A 16,370-nucleotide genomic window follows, 5' to 3' on the forward strand; every position below is an offset into this window, starting at 1 on the left:
TTAGGCTAATCATTTTCTTGAATATTTTTATTTACATTTTCCTATGACTATAACCACCATTTACATTGTTCGCCATGGGTATCGCGAAAACTGGCTTCCCAAGGAGGTCCAGAGAGACAGTCCAATGGGCGACAATGAGAGCGATCCTTTGTTGGCGGCTCACGGCGTGGAACAGGCCGTTGAGTTAGGCCAATATCTTTCCCAGGAGGTGGACCCTAAACCCCAGTTAATTTTTTCAAGTCCATTTTATAGATGTGTCGAGACCATCCAGCCCACAGCCAAGGAGCTAGGACTCAGCATCTTCCTCGATAGAGGTATTGGCGAGTGGTATAGACCAAATAGACCCACCATCCCGGAACCAGCAAATATAGCTGTTCTGTCGCAGTATTTCCAAGATCTGTCCGACAAATGGCCGCCCGACACGGTTGTTCCGTCCGACAAGGGCGAGGAGGAGGACGAGTTGATGCAGAGATGTCGTGAGTTCTGGACCAAGTTTATCCCCAAGGTGGAGTCGCAGTTCCCGAAGGCCAGCTCCATCATTCTGGTGACCCATGCTGCCGTCAAGATCGCTTTGGGAATGACTTTGCTTGGATACACCAACACTAGAGAGTTTTTGAAACCAGAGCACGGCGGCGACGGCGTGTCGACGAGAATCCACGCCAGCACGTGCTCCTTGGACTGCTACAAGAGCTCGGGTGCCGGCTGGACCATGGTGATGAACGGTAACACGCAGTTCCTGACCGGGGGCCCAGAAATGAACTGGCATTTTGCTACCGCGCAGTTCGAGGCCGGCAGTAAAGAGGACATTGAGGCCAGAAAGAAGGAGCAGGAGGCTGCCGCCGCGAGGCTACGCACATGATGAAGATCTCGAGTATGAGGATGTCTTTGTTACGCTCAAGTTCCCGCCAAATCAGTACATCAGTCTGGACAGGAACTCGCTGAATGCAGATTCTATTAAAAAAGAGTCGCTAGAGGAGTCGTTGGAGGATTCTGCCGCCGAACGCTCTAGCTTGAGATTAAGTGGACTCGACAAGGACAAGCCGTTGTTGCAGCTCAACAACAACCTTTATCAGGGCGAGTGGTCCAAGCTGGTTGGCTCCGAGCTGGTTTTCAACGAGAACGGCGAGTTTGTAACCAAAGTCGATGGACACATAGTGCTCAAGAGCGGCCGTTTGGAGAACACAGAAAACGATAAGGAGTCGTTCCTTGCCAAAGTGTTGCAAAAAGCCCGTGCTGTCAAGACATCCAACGAGCCAGACTCCATGGACGTTGACTCCTAATTTAGAACACGACTCACCCAGTGGTCCAAGTCGTTACTTGTCCACTCATAGACGCGATCATCGGCCATAATGCGGGTCTTAACGGCGAGATTTTGCAGATCGAGCAGCCTGTAATTGTCGGCCGCCTGGCTTGGAGAGAGTCGCAGTTTTTGCAGCTCTGCAAACCCCAGCACTCCGCACGATCTCACTAGCAAGTCTGCTCCGTTAGGAAGCTCGCTGACCCGATGGATCAGCCGCAAGATCTCCTGTTGCAGTTTGAAGGTGAGATATGGAGACCCAGTTATTGCCATAATGTATTCGAGAATCCCGCTTCTGTTAACCACCTTGAGGTCGTTCCGATGAGTAAGTGACTCCGTAAGAGTAGTGAGTAGCCACGACAATTGTTTATAGTAGTCGTCATTGAAATTGGTGCTGCCCAAATGTTTGTCAGTCACAAACTGTTGGGTGACTGCTTTGAGAAGAGGGATATCGAAAGAACGGAACTTGGACCCACCAAGAATGAAACGATACGTTTTTTCGTACAGGAAGTGAGCTGGATTGTTCAGAATCGGAACAAGATGCGACAACATCACGGTGACAACTGGAGCAAGATCTTCCTCAGAAGTGAGCAAGTTACCCAGATAAACCTTGAAAGTTGCACGGTCTTTGAATGAGAACAGATGAACAAGTCCAGGCTCGATCTTGGTGCTGTCTTCCTTAAGCTCTGCTACCTGTTTCAGTTCGCTATCCAAGGTGGAGTAAGCCGCAGAGAGGATTTTGCGGCTGATGTATCTTGTCTCCGGTTGGCAGTTGGCCAGGTTCATCACGACAAACTGCAAAAGACCAGACTCGGCCAGTCTTCTGACGTCGACTGTCACAAGAGAGTCTTTGGGCTGGAACAGTTCGTCGTTGTTGATGACCAAGAGCATCAAAAACTCTGGGTCATACACCGTTTGCGCATAGATGTTGTCAAACACCAAATGTCCAAGCACAACTGCATTGTGACGATAAAAGTCCTGCCACTGTTGCCAATCGGTAGCACCATTTGGAAGCTGGAATGTTTCAGAAGAGCCACGGAACCTGGAGATAGAGTTCTCAATGAATTTCTTGGAAAGATTCACAATCAGACCCTGACTGATACTCGTAATCAGTCCGGTGGAATACGGCTCGTATGACTCTGTGTCGTAAAATTCCCAGCTGGCGACCAAACTCATCCAGCTCTGTCCAGTGCCGTTTTCCAGTTCCTTCAGCACCTGTTTCAAAACCAGATCGTCTGCACGCAGAGATGCAGTGTAAAACTGGAGCACCTGCTTCACAACGTCGAAATTGGTCACTGGACCGCGTTGTGATAAGTAATACAGCGACAGAGCTGTGTGGTAACGCAGCTCCAAGTTAGTTTTGGATGGAAGCTCGCTCAGAACGTTGACAGTGTTATTGGCGAGAATCTGGATGTGTTTCGAAGATTGAATGGCTTTTGACGAAGTGTTCATTAACAGCATCGTGGAATACTTCATCACGACCTCGTTTTGCACCCATTTACCGGAAAACAACGTTTCCAGTTGGGCATTCAACGAGGAAGGTTGAACGATTTTCCAAATGTCCACAGATTTCAGCAAGCCTTGCAGAGACAGAAGGAAGGATAAGAACTGGGACGAAAGAACGTCTTTTTCAGCCAAAGTTCTGGTGATATAAAGAATTGCCTTTGAACACCATTTCTTGAGCACAGGAGCGTTTGAAGGGAGCTTAGAAACCAAGTGTGCAGACTCTGGACCAAAAATATAGGCTGCGTTCTTGTAAAACGGAGCAAAATCAACTAGTTGTGAGAATAGCGAGTAGGAGGCGGAATCGGCCAGAATCTCAACACATGTGCTGACGTTTGAAGACGAGGAGGATTCAAAGAAGTGTGCAAGCTCTTCCGTAGCGATTTGAACCAAACCCTGTTGCAGTTCAGGCGAGGCTGCATATTTGTTTAAAGTAACAAGGTACCGCAGGCCATAGGCGGAAGACTTCCCTGTTTCTGGGATTTTGGTAGCCAAGTGAACAGCATGTTCCGAATTTGTTTGGAGGAGTGAAGACAGAGCATAGAAAATCAGCGGGTTGGATTCGGCTTTTTGCAGAAGCAGCTCAATCTGAATCAAAGATAACTTCACTTTCATCGAGAGAACGGTGTAGTTCTGGAAGTTCTGTTCGTTAATAAGATCAGCCAAACCCACAACAGTCTCTGCGTCCAGCTCAATTCTCTTTGCAACTGCTAGTTCAAACGCCTTATTGCCAATTGTTCCTGGTATGGATAGTTTTTCAATGATCTCGTCATTGTTCAAGATCCACAACGAGTCGGCTATAATGGTTTCTTCTTCTGGTGATTTAGGCTCATACTTTCTCACAAAGCTCTGGTAGTCTGACATCTTGGCCTTGATTTTGGTATCCTGCTCGAAAAGACCATAAAACAGCTCATCCAAAAGTTTTGCAACCATCAACTGTTTCTCATTTGAGCTTTGGCCGAGATACAGTCTGTTCCAATACTTGGACTTAAAAAAGTCCAAACGGTCCGCAGATTTGACGTTTGTTTGCTGGACTAGATAGTTTCCGATCTTGGAGATCAACTCAACCACCAAGTCTTCTATATCCTGTAGTTTCAACGAGTCATCTGAGGCTATGATCTCAATTCGTCTGAAAAGACAAACGATATCAAAGTCAGTTGTCGCTATTCCACCCGAAATGGTTTTCTTCAACAGTGAAACAGGATAGTTGACCACTTTCTCAAAAAACAGAAGATTATCGTCCTTGTAAAACTGGGAGCAAAACTGGTTCAGCGAATTCTCGTACTCCTCGAAATCCAAAACTTCTTTCTGCCAATATCTGTTGATCACCTGTTTCATACTCTCCAGAGGCTCACCAAGCAAAAACATGTACTTGCTGAAAAGGTTGATCCAAGTTAAGACTTTTTCACTGGTAGCAAATTTGGATTGTTCAATGACTGCCACGTAGAATGGACTAACAGGTTCTCCAAATTCCCTTGAGACATCAACGTATTTGTATGGCGTTCTCATCACTCTCGCTATGGATTCGTCCAAAATCTTGCACACGGCGTCGATTTCACAGTCGTCTTCAACAAACTTGGAATACAGGTCCAGCGAATAAACCAAAGCCCAAGCTTGAGACGCTAGTGGACCAGTAGTCTCCAACTTGTAATCAGTGAAGGCCAAGGTAGAGTCAATAAGGTTGGAAATAACAGCAACCACTTTGTTATCCATTCCGGAATTTTTCAGTCGATATGGTAATCTCAATATCGTGGTGAATAGCGAGTTCTTACCAGATCCAGTAGTGGTCCACTTATTCTGCTGCGAGTCGGCGTTGATTTTCAGATAAGAGTCCAAGATCACCAAATCGATGGACTCAAAATTCTCTTCTTGACCAAGGTTTAATTTCGGTAAGTTCAATGAGACAGTCTGGGCCAGCACAGATTGATAGTATTCGCACGCTTTCAGCAAATTAACTATGAGAAGTTTGTTGTATGGCGGCACTTTGTAGCACTCGTTCAATGCACCAGTGATTGAGCTCAAATCTGGAAGTCTTTGGGTTTGAAGAATTTCCATAACTTCGTCTCTAATATCGACAGGAATCAACTCAAAGCTTTTTTCAAGCTTCTGCAAAACATCGATAATCAACTGTGAACCAATGTGACGAACCAACGACACATTGCTTGTGAGGTTCTTCGACAAAGATGTTCTTCTCAGCGAGTTTGGACAGATATACTCCACCAGAGTTGTTACTGATCTTGTAGAAGTGAAAAGTTTCTCAGGGATGGGTATTCTGATGATTTTGGTGAGCAACCACGACTCAGCGACGTACAACATCGAGAGTTTTGGATCACTCACTCCAATAGTATGCGATAAGTGATAATTGTAACATGGAATGAGTTCAGGAACAGCACTCAAGACCGACACAACTAGGTCGAGCTGTTTCTCGCTTGTCCATGGTTTGCAACCAGTTAACAAACCATAAATCAACTTGTTATGTATTCTGAATGTTTGCTCACCAACAGTGACCGGAACTCCACTAGAATCAGAGCTTCTGTCAACTGCAAACACCAACCCGAGGTCGTAATCCGTAGCAAGTGTCAACAGGAATTGATGCACATTAGAAGAGACCGACTCGATAGCATACAAGTCCAACAATTTTCTTGGAATAAAGTCTCCGAATATCTTACATTTGGTCATTTTCTTGTAAGTGCGTTCTTGAACAATGGCCTCGTCTAAGAATTTGAGTGTATGCTGAATAGTTTCTGTTGAATCATGGGAAGCGATATGTTTGAACCAATTGGTTACAATTTTTCGATTATTAGCCAATAAATCTCTGCGAGTTAATGGCGACGAGTGCGAGCATAGCGTTGTCCAAAACACAATGAAGTTGTACCGTATAGATCCAGAGTTTTTAGCCTTTGACGCATCTTCCAGCTCTGCTTTGGAAGGATTGAGAAGTTGAGGTAGAATTTTCAGAGACAGATCAAAGTTGTCAAGAAATGTATCGACAAACTCTCCTTTTCTGAACTCAAATGAAGCGGTGAGAAGCCTCAATGCAGGGTTAGTGATTCCAGGTCTCTGATTGTTCAGACATCTATAGAAGATCTTGATATTGTGCGAGGAAAAGATATCTTGGATCAGGGAAGAGCATGGTTTTTGAAGCTCTTGATACTGAGTTCCCAATCTGACCACTTTAACAAATTTGTTGAGAATGTTCGATAGACCCGAATGTTCGTTGATGGTGGACAAATATGAGAAATTTTGGGTCAAAGAGATCAGATTCGAGGGAGTGTGAAGAAACGAAGAAAGACCGTTCAAGTCCTCTGGCTTTCGGTCTTTTTTCTTCTCAAAACTGTCTAGCAAGACAGAGAGTTGCTCCAAAGCGTCTGTGCTGACGTTGGCAACATACTTGGATTTCTTGGACATTTCCAGTGTATTATACAAAGTCCTTTGTTCTTTAAGTAAATCTGAAATATATTTCAGATAATTTTTTTAAGGTCGTGCACCACATACCCCAAAAACAAAACAACACGAACAAATCAATTTAATCTTTATTTATTCTTCAATCATCGATGTGGGGGGTCAAAGCCGCCGCCCGGTTGAAGAAACAGCGCGAAAGTACTGCCGGTGCCGTAGATACGACCACGATCCCGGGGTTTTCGAAATGGTTTGCGCAGGAGGTTCATGTCGAAACGAAATTAATCAAATCCAGTGTTGATCAGTTGGGTTTGGCAATGATGGAGCACAACGAGTGGATCAACGAGGTGATGAGTGAGCTCAATCTCTCGTCAGATACGAGCGATTCGCTGATGGTTGAGGAAGAGAAGGAGAACGACGAGAGTGTCATGATGCTTCTGCGTTCGCCAGCGAAGTTCAGAAGGGAGCACTCTCCCGTGAAAGAGATCCGCTCCAAAGAAATACAAATGCTCAGGGAGCAGGTGAACATTGTAAATGAGGAGGATATCCGTCCGAGGGTTTCGCCACCTGTGGAGGAGCCTGAAAAGGTGGAAGAACACATCGAACACGAACAGGAAGAGCAACCACAACCAGAAATAAGTCAGCTCGAGGATCAACAACCAAACAATTCTTCAGAGTCTCCAAGTCGTGTAGAGCTACCGGCACCATTGGAGTCTCCAAAACAGCCAGTTGTGGAAGAACAGGAACCAGAACAGCCACACACCGTGAAGGAACCAATCACCATTTTGCCAGTGGAAAAGTCGCCATCTCCAGTTCGTGTAATAAGTCAACCAGTTGTTTCGTCCTCGCCCGAAAAGGCTTTGTCCGATGCCGGATCATCTGATATCTCATTTGACGCTATATCAAAGAATATCCGGAAATCGTTCGCTCGCAAAACAATGATGCACGAGGAATCATCTCCAAAGGAAGAGTTTACCCGTCCTATTGTTCACGAAACTGTCGCCACCACACCTACAGATTATGTTCCGAAACAAACAGAAAAGTCTGATGCTGTGGGTGATGAGGGGTCTGTGTTACTCGACGAGGGTGATATCATGCTCAGTGATATCGACAACGAGATCAGTTTCCAGATCGGCAAACTAGAAAAAATCGAACTGGCCCAAATACGCATTCCTTTGAAAACCGACGCGCAATCGAGCAAGCTACCAAATATCAACAACAGCACGACTCCGAATGCTGGACGTTCACCGATTAAATTTGCAGAGTTGCCCTCTCGAGAGCCATTACTAGTCAAGTCCAACAAAAAGAAATCGCTAAGGAAGTCAATCCATCAGGTACAAAAAAAACCCACAAAGGTTTCTAGAGGACCAGCACATGCATTAATGAGAGAAGAAGCACGCGAAGAACTTTCACCGTTCAAAGACTATGGTTCATCCAATTCCAGCATTAATAAACAGCCATACAATCTGCGGTTACCTCCAATCAACGATGCGTCGCCTTCGAACACTGGTAGCAGCGAGCCCACGATCAAGATCAATAGAGGATTGGTTCACAGGTCTTCACCATTACGCAACGAGTTATCCAAGTCTCCTGTCAAGTCTCCGGCCAAGTCACCAAGTAAACCTGCGCAGACAAACTTATTCTCCAGACTAATGGCTCCTACTGAAGCCAGTACTAAGAGAATTAAGGCTTCACCCATGAGAGAAGAACAGAGAAAGTCTCTAGTCCAGACGGAGGTGGCCGAGCCAATGCGGAAAAGTCAGTTGCTCGCTCCGATCAAGCTTGAAAAGTACGATGAGATTCCAAGATTAACAGAGTCTCCATCAAAGCCCAAATCGTTTGGTTTTTCGAAATTGGCAAAACCACAAACCGAAAGACTAGCTCAGACTGACAAGTCTTTACGCAAGTCGAAGATGGAATTGAGATTGCCTCACGAGCAGAGCAAATCGAAGCTTCCGCTGACGGAGCAGATGTTGCAACCAAGCATGGTGCGATCGCAGTTTGGTCTTGGATCACCGGACGCTAAGAGTCTAATTGATCTGAGCAAGAAGCTGGAGAAAAGAAAGAAGTCCGAGCATCTTCTACAGAACAAAAAGCAGCGCACTGATATCAAGCTGAGACAAATTTCGGTCAATCATCCGAAGCTTAATCGGCTACCAGAGCCTGCTGGAAAGGTTGTTTCTGAGATACCTATCAAGAAAGCGCAAAAACCTACGATATTGGAGGCTCACGAGTTGCCGGAAATCAGTTCTGATAACGAAGACGATGATGGATTAAAACAGCTGGCTTCGTGGGGGACGAACGCGAATATCAAACAACTCCTTCGTCGCCAAGCGAAAACCGACCCAAGCAGCGTGTTTGGACACATTAACAAGATCAATTGCTCTGAGATTTTCGAGAGAAGTCACTACGGGAACCTCAACATCAGATGGAACGAGGGCGACCTGTTGGGACAGAGAGAAATCGAGGAGTACGATCGTAAGATGGGGTATAGATAAGTTCGCGTATGCCCAAATACACCTTGCACCCCCTTATAGAAAAAATAATTTTTTAATGTTTACATATTGCCTGGGTAGGTAAGATGGCAGAAACACGGGTGTTTTTGCTGGCTTCTGTTTTAGGGAAATCCAAGTTTACAAAGAAAACAAGCGTATTTTAAGTTTCATTAGCAAGCTATTAAAGTGTGCGAGACGCCGTTTCAAGTTGATAGGATACTTTGGAGAGCGCACGGCGAACTTAGTGGCGCGAAATTACAAAGAAACTCAAAGGTGATACCGTCTAATTGCCATTCGTTATAGTGGACGTGTTTTAGATAGTTTACCGGGACAGAGCAGGTTGAACAAGGGAACTGCTTTTGAAGACCGTTCCAAGATGTCAAGAGTAAGTGTACCAATGGGCGTGTATGATTCTAACCAGCAGGAATTGTCGCAAATGCAGATGGACGACGAGAACATGCCGCAAATCAGCGGGGTGGTGTCGGCAAAGGGACTGGCGACTGAATCGCAGGCTAGACCAAGACAGTCTCTAACTCGTGCCAGATCTGTGTTAACAGATATTGATAGCAATTCCGGGGTGAACGAGCCCCAAAAGCAAAGACAGAGTCTTTTGCACCAACAAGCACAACAAACAAGTAAAAACAGCACAGGTCATGCGGTGCGGCCGTTGAAAGTTCGTGCTGACCAGGAATCTTTGGAGAACGAAGCGAAGCGCGTGTCGTTGAAGAGACAAGCTACGGACTCTAGCAGCGACTTCCTGGAACAAGGAACCCAGGAGGTGAAAAAGGCCAAGGTGGAGCATGATTACAAGTGGGACGATTTGGACGCGGACGATGCGGATGATCCTCTCATGGTGAGCGAGTACGTGAACGATATTTTTGAATATTTGCATGAACTGGAAATAAAAACGCTGCCTGATCCAAACTACTTGCATTGGCAGAGAAACCTGCGCCCAAAAATGCGCTCTATTTTGGTGGATTGGATGGTTGAAGTGCATCTCAAATTCAGATTGTTACCCGAGACGCTTTATCTGGCCATCAATATAATGGACCGGTTCATGTCACGCGAAAGTGTCCAAGTGGATAGATTGCAACTGCTCGCTACTGGCTCGTTATTCATCGCTGCCAAGTACGAGGAGGTGTATTCTCCATCAGTGAAGAACTACGCATACGTGACGGACGGGGGTTTCACAGAAGAAGAGATTTTGAACGCGGAGAAGTTCATTTTGGAAATTTTGAAGTTCAACATGAGTTACCCGAACCCAATGAACTTCCTGAGACGCATATCCAAAGCGGACGACTACGACGTGCAATCCAGAACCATTGGCAAGTATTTGCTTGAGATCTCGATCATTGACCACAAATTTATTGGATACCTTCCCTCTTTGTGCTCTGCGGCAGCGATGTACATTGCGCGCAAGATGGTGGCCAAGAACGAATGGAACGGCAACTTGATTCATTACAGTGGTGGATACAAAGAAAGCGACTTGAAAGAGGTGAGCGAGATGATAATAGACTATCTTATCAGTCCGATTGTTCACGAGGAATTCTTCAAAAAATACGCATCGCGTAAATTCATGAAAGTGTCGATATTGGCCAGACAGTGGGCCAAGCGAATCACTAGCGAGGGTAAGAACATCATGGACGCAGTGCTGTGATTTGACCACGTTGCTACTTCCTGCTGTACACTGCTCTTTAATCTATCTAGTAATGACATAACTCTCTAGGTTTGAGGTGTAGTTTTTATTTGATTATTTTTAATTACACAATTTGAACCTCCCTCTAATTCCAATGAGTCTTCGCATTGTTGTGGACGAACCCACCAAGAAAGACCTGAGGGAGAAATTCTTGAAATGCCAAAGTTTGTTTTATCTGTCTCAGCTGGAAAAGAGCCGAATTGCTGCAGATCTGCTAGCCAGATCAGGCTCTCCTTCTTTGGACTATTCATTTGGGTACACAGACCTTTCCATCAGTCTGACTCCTATTGAGGTCGAGTTGATCCTGGGGGATAGGTTTGAGCTGTTCGAGTACGTGCGACGTCTGGGACGATTGCGGGCTTTGAAACCGTACTTATTGGAGTTCAAGAACGAGTCCTTCCTTAATTTCCTAAGAGCCAGACTGCGAGTATATTCCAATTTGGTGAAAGACAGTACACTGACATATATTGATGGAATTGGAATGATCACAGACCACAGAGAGCCATTTAACGAGCTGATGTATCAGGAAGCGTACTACATGGCACGTCCCAGCAACTGTCGGCTGATTCTGGGGTTTGAGAAGCTTGTTGAGTATGTCTGTCGATTGGCCAAGACTTACGGCAACCACGATCTGGCGTACCGTATGGTTTTTGGGTACGATTCGTCGATGTTCAACAATATCGGCAATTGCATTCGCATGGTGCGTCCGTTCGAGATGATGAGTTTCCAAATACTCGATTTCGAAGACCATTTGTGCAACTCTGGATTTGCAATGGTGAGCGACTCAGACACGGTGGGCGAGTCTCTGTTTCGCTATGTGCTACATTTACAGGACTGTGCCACCAAGTACAACTTTCTAATGCCACTAGAGAGCTCGAGCTACGCATCTGTGGGGAACTTCCTCAATTTTTTGTTCTTGACGTTTCGGGAGCCACGAGAGCTGGTCTTTGATGGTTTGGAAACTGCCGAGTGCAAGGACTTCATCAAGATGTTGGGCAAGATCCTGAACATCAAGGTGTCATTGCAAGTGGACAATATCAAGTTCACAAACGGGAGTGTGTCGTTGCACCTGGAAACATTAATTAGCGCGTCGATGAAGTTTTTCCATAGTCGGAACTGGGCTCCACAGTTGAGTGTGATTTGCAAGATCCTCAACAATCTGAGGCTTTACGGGTACGACCACATCAACGAGGAACTGGGCCGGTTCAATCCTGCAGAGCTATTGTTCAACAGCAACGAAGACCTGCGTGAATTGATTGGAGAGTCTGATTTGGACGAGCTGATAAGACTTTGGGAAGAGAACGAGAAACAGCTAGAGGAGACCGACCAAAGCATCATCGAGGTGGACTCGGTGCCGATGAACGGCAAGGAAAATGGACACAAGGACGAACGAGACTACGAAAGTCTACGGAGCCAGATCGAAACGATTTATAAACGAACAAATGGATGATAACGGTGTATTAATATTCTGAAAAGTGGAGAGTTGGAATAAATAATTTTTAATCATGAATAGATTCCGGGTTCCTTTCAGAACATTTGTGAGACGTAATTCCACGGGCGTGGATTACTACAAGCTGTTTCCGCAGACGTTCCCCTCCGGAGCGCCTCCGAAAGCGCCGTTTGCTGTTGACCTGAAGAAACTCCGTAAAGAGTTCCGTCTTTTGCAGAGCACCAACCACCCGGACATCAACAAGATCAAGGACGCGACGTCGGGCGATGTTTCTTCGTTATTGAACAACGCATATGCGGTACTTTCGAGTCCATTGAGACGGTCACAGTACTTGCTGAACAGAAACGCGGGGATTGATCTGAACAACGACGATATCAGCAAGAAGTTCCAGTTCCAGGACCAGTCGATCTTGATGGAGATCCTGGACGTGCACGAGGACTTGGAGAATATCCAGAACGAGTCGGAGCTCGAAGGACTCGAGGCCCAGAACAACGAGCGGATCGAAAATAGCATCTCAAGGCTCGAGGAGCTGTACAAGGGCGATGATTACGACGCCATTGCGCTGGAGACGGTGAAACTCAAGTTCTGGGAGAATATTCGCAACGCTTTGAAGGAGTGGGAGGCCGGAAAACCGGTGAACCTGACGCATTGACCGAAATTCACTCCCCAATGCTTTCTTAGTAGCCTGTCAATATTTTATATTAAATAATTGGGGAACCGTTTATTTGAAACCTACAGCAATATTTCGATGCAGCCAGATAATCCAGGCTCCGAGCCTAGTCGACTGAGGCTTCTTCTGGAGGAGGCCAATCAGAAAAGTTCTTTGAAGGACCGACACATTGCGAAACTGGAAAACGAGCTGGAGATAAGTAGACTCGAGAACCAGCGACTGCACGCGAAACTGGGCCATACGTCGGACAACGCGTCAATGCCCGACCGGTCAGCTGTGACAGACGAGTTGCACACCGATCGCAGCATCGAAGACACCAGCACGCGGATCTTTGACCGGGCCGACATCGAGGAGCTGAAGCGACTTCATTTGGCCAAAGACGAGTACGAGGAGCGCACCAATGCACAGCAGCAGCAGGTGGACTCGCTCAAGGCAGAGCTGGCTGTGGTGTTTGAGGAATTGGAGGCAGCACACGAGTATATCCAGAATCTGCTCAAGAGGAACCAACAACCGTCGCCAACAGAGCCACAGGACTCGGTCTCTTCCGAGGACTACGATTCCGAAGAGTCTGACCATCAAAGACTCCACCACGCAAAACAAACGATCCACGAGCTCGATCTGTTCTACAAGGCCCAGTTGCTGGAGAACAGCGACACTTTGGAAAAGTACGAAAAGAGAATCCACGAATTGGAGTCCGCAAACGGTCTTGCCGAGGAGAACAAACTTCTACGGCGGTCGTTCGAGCTTCTGAGCGCAAAGTTTGTGGAATTGAACCACGAACTCACTTTTTATAAGGAAACCAACCTAGCAGACGACAAGCTGACGAAATTGCAGGAACTGGTGATCGAAAAGGATAACCAGATCGAGATTCTGCGTATGAAGCTGCTACAGTTCGCGGAAGCCCGAAAACACGCCTCCACCTAGCTCCACCGAGCCCCGTTCTGCCACCCTTTTGTACACTAGACGGCCGGCCAGCATACGACAAGTGCACAGCCTTTAAATAATTTTTAATCGCAAAATGTCACCATGAGACACTGGATAGTGTATATTTTTAGCATTGTATGTGCGATTGTTGGCGCCAATGCGGAGCCACACGAGGAGTATGTTGGATATACGGCGGCGCATTTGAGCTCACTGCGAAACCGGACCAAACAGCTGTTTTACCACGGATTCAACAGCTATATGGATCACGGGTTTCCCTTTGACGAGGTTAATCCGTTCACGTGCGAGCCTGTTGGCCGCGACTTTGAGGACAGTTCCAACACGTGGAAGAACGACGCCATGGGCAATTTTTCGCTCACCTTATTCGATTCACTGGACACTTTTGTGGTGATCGGGGACAAACAGGGGTTTTGGCGAAATGTACAACTGATCAAGGACACGTACACAGATTTCGACATTGATTCAAACATCCAGGTGTTCGAGACGAATATCCGCATACTGGGAGGTCTACTAAGTGCACATCTTTACGCCTCGGACGAACGACGGGGATTTAGCATCGACAACTACGACGGCTTCTTACTTAAATTAGCATACGACATGGGCAAGCGACTGGTCCTTGCATTCGAAAACAAGTCGGGGGTCCCCTTTCCTCGTACAAACCTCAAATACGGTCCGCAAAAGGTGCCCAAAAACCTCCAAAGAGAACAGTGCACTGCCGGAATAACGTCGTTGATCTTGGAGTTCGGACTTCTCTCGAGACTTACCAACGACCCGATCTTTGAGCTCGTTTCGCGCAGAACGTATCTGAACCTGTGGTCGTCCAAGACGGGTCTCGGGTTTCTTCCGATGTCCGTTGACGCAAGATCAAACGTGTTCACCGACCAGGTCACCGGAGTTGGTGCTTCGATCGACTCATTCTATGAATACGCTTTGAAATACTCGATTCTTTTCGACGACGAGGTGTTCAGCGAGATCTGGCAGCAATCTTACCAGTCGCTGCTGACCTACTCGCAAAATTCCAATAGAATATTTGCCAATATCCATGTTTCCAATGGAGCTACCGCTAGAGAATGGATCGACGCCCTGGGAGCATTTTTTCCCGGATTGTTAGTACTCGCCGGAGATCTAGACAACGCTTTCCATTTTTACTTGGTGTACTTCAAGCTCTGGAACAGCTACGGGGCTATTCCTGAAAGATGGGACTTTTCTGGCTCCCGCTGGGAGTTTTCACGCAGAGAACAGAAAACGTTTCATCCCCATGTCCCGTTGATGGGTCTTACTTTGGACGAGACGAAGGACCTGCTGATGAAAGACTCTGTTCTTCTGGAATGGTTTCCGCTGCGGCCAGAGTTCGTGGAGTCCACTTACTTTCTTTACAGAGCCACCAAGGACCCGTTTTTCCTCCGCGTCGGAGAAGCCATTTTGGAGCGGTACGAGACCGATTTCAGGGCTCCGTGCGGGTTTGCTGGAATTGAGGATATTAGAATCGGCACTAGGCAGTCACGCATGGAGAGTTTCGTACTGAGCGAAACGCTCAAGTACTTGTACTTACTATTTGACGACGAAAACGATCTACATAATACAAACGGAGCTGCCGTTTTCTCAACAGAGGCACATCCTTTCTGGTTTGACGAAAAGCTCAAGATCTATGATCTTAAGCAGGACATTCAGATTCCAAAAACACAGGACAAGGGAGTCTTGGAGGAGTTTTGGAACAGGCTTTTCGCCAATCCAGAGCCTCAGGAGGTGGATATTCAATTTGCCAAGCTGCGCAACGAAACAGCCATGTTTCCGGACTACGTGTCTTTGATCATGACACCAGAGTCGGAAAATGCACTGATCAAGGCAAATGTGAAGTACCCAGACGATCTGGAGTACGGAAAACGGTTTTATGTGAGCCCAAAAGTATATGAAATCCTCAAGCCATCATTGATTACAGTTGCAACCAATGAGGTATTGGACAGTATGGGGTTGACATTGGACCCAGATTACCTTGGCTTGAACACTTGTCGTCGAGTGTTGCTGTCCCGACCGTTTCTAAAGTCAAAGATCCTGGAGTATCCACTGTTGTACAAGCTTGATTACAAATACCAACCGTCGTTGCAAAGTCCAGGGTATTATAGAAACACGAGCGATGTGGAGATTGCGGACAATTTCTATAGCTTGTTTGGCGATAACCAAATGGTTTCTTATCCATCTCAGACATCTGAACAGTTCGACGCGTTGATCGGGACGCTTGACAAGGTGACCAAGACCCAAATTTATCGGATCAAGGCAGGCCCAGAGTATGACCTCGAAAAAAGTGCGGTTGTCCCGATTTTACCGCAAGACCTGTACGTTCCGCAGTTCGACAACCTGCGGATGTCGTTTGAGCGTCTCGAGCCGGGCAGGATCAACGCGTTTGGCGGTGCTATCCAAACAGACGACTACAACTGTACATTACGACTACTCAAGCTTAACGGATACAACCTGGACGAGGAAGACATTGTTTGGGTGGATCAAAACTGGTTCCAAACAGCAAACCGGTATGCCAACATTCGGTTTTCCAGTAACGGGTTTGTCACCATCAACGGAGAGTCTGTAATGAATCTGCGGATAATTCCTAATCTAGGCGGTGCACAGGTGTGAGTTTTTATAGAGTAAAGAAAAGCAACGACTAGAACGGCTTATCAGCAAAAATCAAAGGCCCAGCATCTCGGAGTTGAAACGGGGGTGACCCGTGTTGTTTGGATGGATACTGAAATATTCGCTAATGGACCAAATTTACGTATTTCTGAATTCGATCAACGCTGAATCAAACAATAAATTAGTTTTCGATCGAAACAATAGGGTCTGGCCGGTATTACAATTGAAAGAAAATACACGGAATAAACTGCAGACCAAAAAAAAACCAAACCGTTCTAAATTGTTTGGCTGTA

The 16,370-nt window shown here is 46.4% G+C and overlaps 12 protein-coding genes across 12 annotated transcripts; 8 read left to right on the forward strand and 4 right to left on the reverse strand.

Annotated features, from left to right (window-relative positions):
- Nucleotides 1–43: 43 nt before the first annotated feature.
- OGAPHI_002208 (uncharacterized protein) lies at nt 44–1,280 on the forward strand (the record flags this gene model as incomplete). Its single annotated transcript, XM_046203054.1, has 2 exons — nt 44–794; nt 865–1,280. 2 exons carry the CDS (start codon nt 44–46, stop codon nt 1,278–1,280), a joined length of 1,167 nt encoding a protein of 388 aa, XP_046062868.1.
- OGAPHI_002209 (uncharacterized protein) lies at nt 247–807 on the reverse strand (the record flags this gene model as incomplete). The annotated part of the gene is made up of 2 exons (XM_046203055.1): nt 247–681; nt 775–807. 2 exons carry the CDS (start codon nt 805–807, stop codon nt 247–249), a joined length of 468 nt encoding a protein of 155 aa, XP_046062869.1.
- Nucleotides 1,277–6,208, reverse strand: OGAPHI_002210 (uncharacterized protein; the record flags this gene model as incomplete). The annotated part of the gene is made up of 1 exon (XM_046203056.1): nt 1,277–6,208. The coding sequence occupies one exon, from the start codon at nt 6,206–6,208 to the stop codon at nt 1,277–1,279; it is 4,932 nt and encodes a 1,643-aa protein (XP_046062870.1).
- OGAPHI_002211 (uncharacterized protein) lies at nt 1,940–2,434 on the forward strand (the record flags this gene model as incomplete). The annotated part of the gene is made up of 1 exon (XM_046203057.1): nt 1,940–2,434. One exon carries the CDS (start codon nt 1,940–1,942, stop codon nt 2,432–2,434), a length of 495 nt encoding a protein of 164 aa, XP_046062871.1.
- A 146-nt stretch (nt 6,209–6,354) lies between the features above and the next one.
- Nucleotides 6,355–8,697, forward strand: OGAPHI_002212 (uncharacterized protein; the record flags this gene model as incomplete). Its single annotated transcript, XM_046203058.1, has 1 exon — nt 6,355–8,697. The coding sequence occupies one exon, from the start codon at nt 6,355–6,357 to the stop codon at nt 8,695–8,697; it is 2,343 nt and encodes a 780-aa protein (XP_046062872.1).
- Nucleotides 8,698–9,070: 373 nt separating this feature from the next.
- Nucleotides 9,071–10,351, forward strand: OGAPHI_002213 (uncharacterized protein; the record flags this gene model as incomplete). Its single annotated transcript, XM_046203059.1, has 1 exon — nt 9,071–10,351. The coding sequence occupies one exon, from the start codon at nt 9,071–9,073 to the stop codon at nt 10,349–10,351; it is 1,281 nt and encodes a 426-aa protein (XP_046062873.1).
- A 133-nt stretch (nt 10,352–10,484) lies between these two features.
- OGAPHI_002214 (uncharacterized protein) lies at nt 10,485–11,840 on the forward strand (the record flags this gene model as incomplete). Its single annotated transcript, XM_046203060.1, has 1 exon — nt 10,485–11,840. The coding sequence occupies one exon, from the start codon at nt 10,485–10,487 to the stop codon at nt 11,838–11,840; it is 1,356 nt and encodes a 451-aa protein (XP_046062874.1).
- Nucleotides 11,841–11,895: 55 nt separating this feature from the next.
- Nucleotides 11,896–12,492, forward strand: OGAPHI_002215 (uncharacterized protein; the record flags this gene model as incomplete). The annotated part of the gene is made up of 1 exon (XM_046203061.1): nt 11,896–12,492. The coding sequence occupies one exon, from the start codon at nt 11,896–11,898 to the stop codon at nt 12,490–12,492; it is 597 nt and encodes a 198-aa protein (XP_046062875.1).
- Nucleotides 12,493–12,588: 96 nt separating this feature from the next.
- OGAPHI_002216 (uncharacterized protein) lies at nt 12,589–13,434 on the forward strand (the record flags this gene model as incomplete). The annotated part of the gene is made up of 1 exon (XM_046203062.1): nt 12,589–13,434. One exon carries the CDS (start codon nt 12,589–12,591, stop codon nt 13,432–13,434), a length of 846 nt encoding a protein of 281 aa, XP_046062876.1.
- A 258-nt stretch (nt 13,435–13,692) lies between these two features.
- OGAPHI_002217 (uncharacterized protein) lies at nt 13,693–16,080 on the forward strand (the record flags this gene model as incomplete). Its single annotated transcript, XM_046203063.1, has 1 exon — nt 13,693–16,080. One exon carries the CDS (start codon nt 13,693–13,695, stop codon nt 16,078–16,080), a length of 2,388 nt encoding a protein of 795 aa, XP_046062877.1.
- OGAPHI_002218 (uncharacterized protein) lies at nt 14,016–14,496 on the reverse strand (the record flags this gene model as incomplete). Its single annotated transcript, XM_046203065.1, has 2 exons — nt 14,016–14,363; nt 14,443–14,496. The coding sequence occupies 2 exons, from the start codon at nt 14,494–14,496 to the stop codon at nt 14,016–14,018; spliced, it is 402 nt and encodes a 133-aa protein (XP_046062878.1).
- On the reverse strand, nt 15,386–15,658 carry OGAPHI_002219 (uncharacterized protein; the record flags this gene model as incomplete). The annotated part of the gene is made up of 1 exon (XM_046203066.1): nt 15,386–15,658. One exon carries the CDS (start codon nt 15,656–15,658, stop codon nt 15,386–15,388), a length of 273 nt encoding a protein of 90 aa, XP_046062879.1.
- Nucleotides 16,081–16,370: the final 290 nt, after the last annotated feature.

Source organism: Ogataea philodendri, assembly GCF_020536065.1.
Source record: "Ogataea philodendri strain CBS6075 chromosome Unknown scaffold1, whole genome shotgun sequence".
Classification (NCBI taxonomy): Eukaryota; Fungi; Ascomycota; class Pichiomycetes; order Pichiales; family Pichiaceae; genus Ogataea; species Ogataea philodendri.